The 8,433-nt window shown below is 45.4% G+C and overlaps 1 protein-coding gene across 1 annotated transcript; it reads right to left on the bottom strand.

Annotated features, from left to right (window-relative positions):
• Nucleotides 1–4,646: 4,646 nt before the first annotated feature.
• On the bottom strand, nt 4,647–6,640 carry LOC120713527. Its single transcript, XM_039999466.1, has 4 exons — nt 5,856–6,640; nt 5,002–5,074; nt 4,764–4,922; nt 4,647–4,667 (listed from the first exon to the last, which is right to left on the bottom strand). Exons 1-4 carry the CDS (start codon nt 6,638–6,640, stop codon nt 4,647–4,649), a joined length of 1,038 nt encoding a protein of 345 aa, XP_039855400.1.
• Between the last annotated feature and the right edge of the window lie 1,793 nt (nt 6,641–8,433).

Here is an 8,433-nt window from a genome sequence, read left to right as displayed (position 1 = left end):
AATTTGGGGGGTTGTCGGAACTTGTATTGGAGCAAATAATATACCTAGTTCAGTAACACAATATAAAAATTGGATTCGCCACTGGTTGCCTGATGGTAGCTCGGTCTATACGTTCGGGCTCTCTGCTATATGCTGGGCAATTTGGAAATGAAGAAATGAGGCGTGCTTTGACAATAAACTCCTTCGAAGTCCAACTGAAATTATTACATACGCTTGCGCTCTTATGTCTTATTGGTCAGGTCTGTACGGTCCGGAGATGCAAGGCAAGATCCTGGAGGGCGTCAAGACTCTCCTCTCCTGTGTACACTGGGCGTCGGCAGAATCGAGGCGTCCCTCCCCGCTGCTTCTGATGAACTCGACTCAGACACCAGCGTCGCCGCAAGAGGAAACATCTGACGACGAGGAATGACTCCATCCTTCAGTTTCTGGGGGTCCCTTCTGATCTATCTTTCTTTTGATCTGTATGAGTACTGTGAACCGTGGTCTGTAATAAGTAAGCTTACCCTAGGATTCCTAGGCTATGGTCGTCAAACTTGGGGCCCTGCATGGTCTGAATTTCAGTCCGGCTTGGACCCTTCCTTACCCTCGTTCCTCCCTTTCCCTGGCTTTCCTCAGTATTTCTGTTTTATAAATGGAAATGGGGTTTTCCTCGATTCAAAAAAATATAAAAAAACAAGGGGATTACAATCAAACAGACTTGGCATTTTTCGCGGCCACGAGCTCGTGCGCCAGGACTGCATCACGAGCTCCTTCGTGTCTGCTGCCCACATACATACATACATACATACATACATACATACATACATACATACATACATACATACATACATACATACATACATACATACATACATACATACATACATACATACATACATACATACATACATACATTATGTAAAAAAAGTTTTCTTGTATTCACAATTCACAATGACTTCAGGTTGATTCATGGAAGAAAGGGACTAAACTGAAAAACTGACTAATGCATCTGGTGCATCCACATTGCATCAGACGGAAACTGAAAAACTGACTAATGCATCTGGTGCGTCCACATTGCATCGGACGGATGGAATCCGTCGGGGGCACGAGAGCACCAGAATCGCGCTCGCTGCTCCAGGTTTTTTTTTACATATTTGCCATTATAATGGTTGCCGCACATCTGAAAGCCACTCTTAGAATGACTCATACATATTTGGCACATGAGAGAAGTTTTACTCTTACATTTACTATTTTTGCTTAGCTGGCACGCCACGCAGTCATGCCACCGTGGCTCCCAGTCAGCGAGGCCATGCGAAATGACCTTCATGCCCCGTCCATTTCTTGTATACACCGAGCCAGACCCGCTCTAATTCCTCTACCTCATTTCTTCAAAAAAAATTCCTCTCCCTCTCATTTTCTTCCCCGACTCCTCCTCCTGCCTGCAGCTCGGCGGTGGGCGGCGCACCCCTAGCATCAGATCCATCCCTGCCTCCTGCGCTCTGCTGGGCCTACCCCAGAGGCACGGGGCGCACCGCGCCTCCTGGTGCTGGGCGCAGAGGCCCAGCGCGCCTCCTCCAGTCCTCCTGCTGGCTTCCTAGGAGGCTAGGACCGTTTTTTTTGTTGCAATTTAGCCTTTTTCGTGGAAGAATTTCACATATAGGCTATTTTTGTAACTTTTTGTAAAAATGGACCCTGGGGGTCGGCACCACAGTTCACGGCGCCGAGATAACACGTCTCGGCGCCACGGACTACGGCGCTGAGCCGCCCAGGCCATTCCACGTCCGCATTGAGCTGCCAGTCGACGTGGACGAGCTCGGCGCCATAGATCTTGGCGCCGAGCTCGGCGCCGTGGATCTCAGCGCCGAGCCTGCTGGCCTATATCTATCCTTTCTTCCCTTCTTCCCGAGCTTGTATTATTTGTTCCACCCTTTCTTGGTTTTTATCACAACCTTCACTTGCCAAAACGACAAATTTGACCTTGGGAAGTCCGATTAAAACCACAGATCTACAAGAGCAAGGTATCCTCTATGCCCTCTTAATTTTTCAAGCATGGATTTTGTTTTCAGAAGGTGCATTGTTGAAATAATTTTTCGTCATTAGGCGCACTACACCAAAGCGCCAATGTCTTTCTCGGGATCAACCTACATTCCATGGAGCAAGCATAAAACAACCATATCCGAAGGAATTGATGTGCCAATGTGTTTCTACGGTTCGTTGTGCAAGTTAATGAAATCAGATGTTTTAGGCGATGACTATGGGATAAGGTTCTTTATGTGTGACAACTACGAATATGATCCACCGAAGCGATACGGCAACGACCGGGCTAAGGTAGCACCAGAACAGACGCTATTTGTCTTTGTCACTCTTAGATTGTGTTATGATTCTAACTTTAGTTGGACAAAGTCTCCTCCGCCTCTTTGTGATTTTGTGTAGTGGTTCGACACCGAGCAGTTGCAGCAGGCTAAGGACTATGTGGAACAAGAAGCAAGGTGGGCTGCAAAATGTTGGCACCGAATGATGCAAGAGGAACAAAAAGAGGAGAAGCGCAAGAAAGATCAAGAAGAAATCCACAAGAGGATAGAGGAGGTGGGTCGTAAGGCGGTGGCGGAATGTGAAGCTGATAGGGAGAGAAAGCGAGAGAGGGCACGTCGTGCGAAGGAAGACGGGCCCGATGCAATTAGCAAGGGTAAATATCCTCGGTTCACTCAGTAGAGTAGATCCATGTAATCCCGGCATTTAACATTCCCTAAGGCATGGTAGGTTTAGATGCAACAAGAAGTTACCTTGTCGCGTGCACAAGCCATTGCAGTTAGTTGTTTATGTTTTCTGTTGAGAGCTTGACTCTGTGTGTTGTAACTTGTACCATTAATTTTCAGTGCTAGCCGGGAATCTATTGAACCTTCGAACTTGTCTTTAATATTTTCGGAGCATTTCAGGTCACTAGAATACTGCATACCATAATTTAAAGCACACATTAAAAATAACAGTAAGAACTAAGAATTGAGAACTACATTACATAGTGTAAATCATCGGGATTACATCATAATACAACGGTAATGAAACACACATCACACATGCAGTGGCACGGCAGAACCCGTTGCAAACTACGGAAACAGATTCCGAACTAACCTAACATGCCTTAGGTAATTTAAGAAAACCCAATAAACACAACGATGCAGTATGTCACTAGCACTAGAGTAGTCCTAGTAGCCGTACTCCCACATAGCAAACTGCGTTGAGCCTTCTCCGCAATATCCACCCATTGCAGGTGGTGCCGGCACCGGTGGCGGAGGCGTAGGCCCCTTCTTCTTGTGACAAGGGCAGTTGCAGTAAGGAATAGTGTATGGTTCATCCTGTGAAGCTGCAGCGTTGCTGGTATCATCATCTTTGTCGTCTTTGTTACCCTCGCTCACTTTCTCATAATAGTTCACCTTGCATTCGAGATCAAAGATACGTATCTGGAGGTACTCGATGAACTGCTGATGCGGACCAAGTGCAGGAGGATCGACCCACCTAGCAAAACCACAGTTTTCTGGAGCATCCGAAGAATGCAAAAGAAATTTCATATAAGTTCTAGAAAGCAAGACAAAGATATTAAACAACCGAATATTACCCATGCGCGTGGGCATTTGAAAAAAACGACGACCGCCATCCATCCCTTCGGTGTACATCTGCACTAAGCAATCCTCACCATGCACGCATTGTGGCCACGGTTCTCTACGGTCATCATAATATCTAAGAGGAGTCTCCTTGGTGAATTCACTCTTGTGCTGTGGTGGAAACTCAAACACCGCTTCCGAAAAGGAATCAGGTCCATGAGGATCGTCCCCAATTATAGGTTCTCCCTTTCTTCCCACTTTTTCTTTCCCTCTGCTGTAACCCTTCCCGCTAGACGCTCCTCCAGACATTGGCTCTACAATGAACTTGTGTGCTGCGGATCGGAGTGCACCAACTTGGAGTATTTATAGGTCGACGAAGGTCTGATACCCGGTGTATGGATGTGTAAATGCACCTGAAAAATGCTGGATGACAATACACTGCAAAGGCTACATGACCGCACACTAAAACGGCTACATGACAACACAGTGAAGAGGCTATCTGACCAGACACTGAAAAGGCTAGATTCGATTCTCGAACTGACTACTCGATGCATCTCTGTGCATGCAGAGCATCTTAGTGCAAGCAGAGAATAGACACTGTAGCTCGCACACCAAGCCTTGCCGCAGACTCACGCCACTGCATCGTTGTCGCTCGGTCGATCGCGCATAGGTGCCGCCTTCCCCACTAGACGCCGCGGACCTTCGTTGTAGGACGACAGGCCCGTCGTCCTCGCTAGAAAGCCAGCATTGAAGGTGAGCTGGTGTGCTTGCCGTGTTGTCACATCTTTTTGAAAAGGTGAAAGGGCACTGATATTGGGCTGTCGTCTGTTGTCATGTCTGTCTGGGCAAACGATGACACATGTGGGGAACCCGTGATCGCCATGCTGAGCAGTAGCAACCTGTGATCCCGTACTCGTAGCTAGATGCACTATGCTCCCTATTTTGAGCTATACGAGCGTGCCACGAAGCTTACACATTCCGGTGACTGCACACCCTCTAATGCTGAGACCAAGGATCTTCTGAGCGTCCTGAAGTGTCACTGTCATCTCACCACAAGGTAGGTGGAAACTATGAGTTTCCGGCCTCCACCTACACAAAGAAGCACATGTTTAGTACAATGAGTTTATGCTCGATTTTGTAATTGAGGAAACAATGGAGTAACCGTTTAGTCTTGTATCTGTCAACCAAAGCTGTGATCGCCGCGGGGTTGATTTCAGGCAACCCGCGGTGAACCTGGTACGATACAACGTCCAGGCCAGCCCTCTGCAACAGAGGGGTGTACCTGTCGTCGTACCGCATGTCAAAGAACCTATCATGGGTTCGAGGACGAAGGAGGGGCATTACCTGCACAAATGCAAATTACCCGTTAGTACCGTACAACACAGTGCAAAAGAGAGAGAGAGAGAGCAGCAAAACCAATTACCTCCCCCGCTGCAATGCGTCGTCCTCGATGGTTCTCCTCATAGTAGTGCTCCAGCAGTTGGGGTAGCGCCATCCTACAAAAAATGATTTACATGTTAGACGCATATTTTTTCAATGAAATTATCATGACAAAGCATCAAAGAATAAGAATAATATTGCAATTAATGGTAACAATTAGTATAATAACAACTGTAGAACTTATATACAAGGTTTATTGGCACCTGACTAAGAGTCCAAAAGCATGTTCGTGAATTGTGCCCTAGCCTGCCGCAGCGGCCGCACTGGTTTTGCTCGGGCTCTTCCACGAAGGGCCTCGCTCTTCTCCTCTTTGTCCTCCCGGAAATCTGGTCCATAGCCATACCGTGTCTAGACCTCTTCCTGCTTCCACATTTGTCCCAACAACATGCTCTATCGGCAATGTATACCGGACCCGTGTACTGTGGCCACAGACTCTCGTCGAGGAAAGTCTCGAATCGCGGAGACCAAGTTTGCACAAGTTTATCTATAGTAAACTCTGGGGGTATGCTCCTCATGTAGGAAAAATTGCGATGCCGCACTGCAGCAATGTAATGAGAGCATGGAAAGTGGTACTGCCTCGGTCTCCCACCTGTGCATGAAAAATTTGACAGAAGGACAACATATTTTCTTGGAGGCCGCACCTCTCCGCCGGACGTTGTACCTCCCCGTTCCGTGACCTCATATTTTTCCGTGCTAAGATCGAACAATCTGACCTCATGTGTGCGGGCCCATCTCTTCGCATCGTTTAGATGCTCATTGGGTTTAGATGGCAACAAGTCACCTTTGTTCTGAAGTTTTACAGCGGCTTCGTGTTTGCTGTTGAACATTGCTACCAACTTTGTGAATGTGAACTCTACAATAGCATTTACTGGCATGCCACGTATACCCTTGAGCACACTGTTAAAAGACTCGGCCATGTTGCTAATCTGAAATGAATACCTCCAGCCAACTTCATCGTAAGCTCTTGTCCATTTCTCACGGTGCCTCAGCAGTCTTCTAACCCAACTCCTGCCTTGTTCATTTGTGGCCGTCTTTAATTGCTCAAATTTCTCCCCAAATAATTGCACCTCCAACTGTGGAGCTACTAACTCAAATAGTGCAAAGTTGTCCTTGTCACCATCTTTCTTAAACAAATTCTCGGCAAGGTGACGAGTGCACCAATGGTGGTGCAACGGTGGGTAGCCTGGAATCTGCTCCTCTACAGCACTAAGTATACCATGGTGCCTATCTGAAATGACACAAACCTCTCTGCTAGGGCCTACAACATGTCTCCGAACAAGTCGCAAGAACCATCCCCAGCTGTCTTTGTTCTCCCTCTCCACCAAAGCAAACGCCAGAGGAACCAACGTATTGTTAGCATCACATGCAATGACTATCAATAGTGTGCCCATATACTTGCCGAGGAGAAATGTACCATCAATGGAAAACACCGGCCGACAATGCCTGAAGGCCTCCACGGACTGCGGAAAACACCAGAAAGCACGGAAGAAAATCTGTCTCCCATTCCTCCATTCATCCGGTTTTGGGATGTACTCATAATGCATACCTGGATTAGCTGCTTTCATTGCATTAAACAATGCTAGCAACTTCTCATAAGCCTTCTTCCAATCCCCATATATCATCTTCCAGGCCCGTTGCTTTGCCCGCTATGATCTTCCATACTTTATCTTGTAATGGAATAGTTTCTCTGTTATTTCAATAATTGAGTTAACCTTCATATTGGGCTGTTCCTTCAATATGGAGCACAATCTTGCTGCAATGAGGGTAGATGTCAGTTGTCGGTGCCTCTATTCTAGCTCTTCCTCGGCACAAGTGTGTGGTCCTACGACCTTTGTGATCTTGAACTTTCCTTTGACCTTCTGTTTCCGAGCACAGACCCACCAATTGCAATTTGCTTTGTCGCACACAACTGTGTAACGTCTCTACACATAAGAATACTTCACCCTGAAAGGCCTTTTCCGTTTCATTGAGTACTCCTGCAACCACCTCCGCAGTGTAGGCAAGTCCCTGAAAACAATGCCCTTCTTAACTTCAAGTACTTCATCATCACCATGTTCACGACACTCTAAGAGACCAGCTTCTCTTCCTTCTGCATATGCCTTGTCAAGATTCTAGACATCACTGAATTCTGGGACGTCTGGATCAATATCAGGACAAACTTGTCTGATGAGCTCTCTATCTTCTGCGCTCAATGGGGGTATAGAACGGTCATCATCTGAATCTACAGCTCTTTCATTCTCATAAGGCTCCTCTTCATCATGAATCGACCATTCCACATTATTAGAGCCCCGCACTGTATGGACTGGTGCTATCTCTGGAGTAATACCAATATTATTAGGGACATCTCCTGCATTCCGTCCACAAATAGAAAAAAATATGTTGGTACCAACAAATGGAATTAAGGGTCAAATCGAACTAAAAATGAAAATATTTAACAAAGAGACTTACTTGGATGATCCTGGCTAGTTGGTATCTCCTGAGGAGATATACCAACATCAAGAACAATCCCAGTTTGATTCGGACTGGATTGAACATCAGGAACTCGAACCCCATTCTCATCATCGATCTGAATGTTTGGTAACGACAGATCTGCAGGTGCCGAATTACCCCCTTCTGGCGATAGCACATGAGGCATTGGCTGATCATTACGAGGTGGACACACTGGGGGGCTTGGATCTTTTGAAACCTTCCGCATAACCAAATCAAGACATTGTATCTCATTCTTCATGACAATATTGACATACGTATCCCATCCAACCTTAGATGCAATTTGGACTTGCCGGCTAAAAACTCGTCCTGATTTATCATAATGCAATACCCCTACAATTGAGATATCATCATCTGTTGAATTTCATTCTAGCTCCTCACGAGCCCTAGCAACCAGCTCACTAAACAGTGGTCGAGTATCAAACATCAAAGAAACACTGTCCATTCCAACAAATGTGACATTCGAAAACTGATCTGTCTCCACAATTCCTCCATGATAAACGATCACTACATTGTCCATCTAGTTGGTGTGCACGACACGAAATTTGTAATTAGATTGACACATTTCTTAACTAAATAAACTTGACACTAAATTAAATTGCTAGCTATAATACTTCCACCAATGATGGAATTGTCTGCCTAAACTACTAAAAATAATGGAATTGTCTCCCTAGACGTATGTAAATAAATTGTCTAGGAAACTTGATACCTAACTATATTAATTTCCTAACAAAAATAAATATCCTCCATTCCTACCTTAATTTTCTGAATAAAATTGATAACTAAACTACATAAGTACATATCTAAGTATATTTCTACAAAAAGTTTCTAACTAAATATCAACTAAACTAATTGCAGCAAATAACTATAGCAACTAAACTAATTACATTAAATTTCAGTTGAACTATTTTGAAAAAAAATGGGAGCG

This window comes from Panicum virgatum, chromosome 6K (assembly GCF_016808335.1).
Source record: "Panicum virgatum strain AP13 chromosome 6K, P.virgatum_v5, whole genome shotgun sequence".
Lineage (NCBI taxonomy): Eukaryota > Viridiplantae > Streptophyta > Magnoliopsida > Poales > Poaceae > Panicum > Panicum virgatum.
Note: the sequence above shows the minus strand (reverse complement) of the source record. Positions and strands in the feature narration are given on the sequence as shown.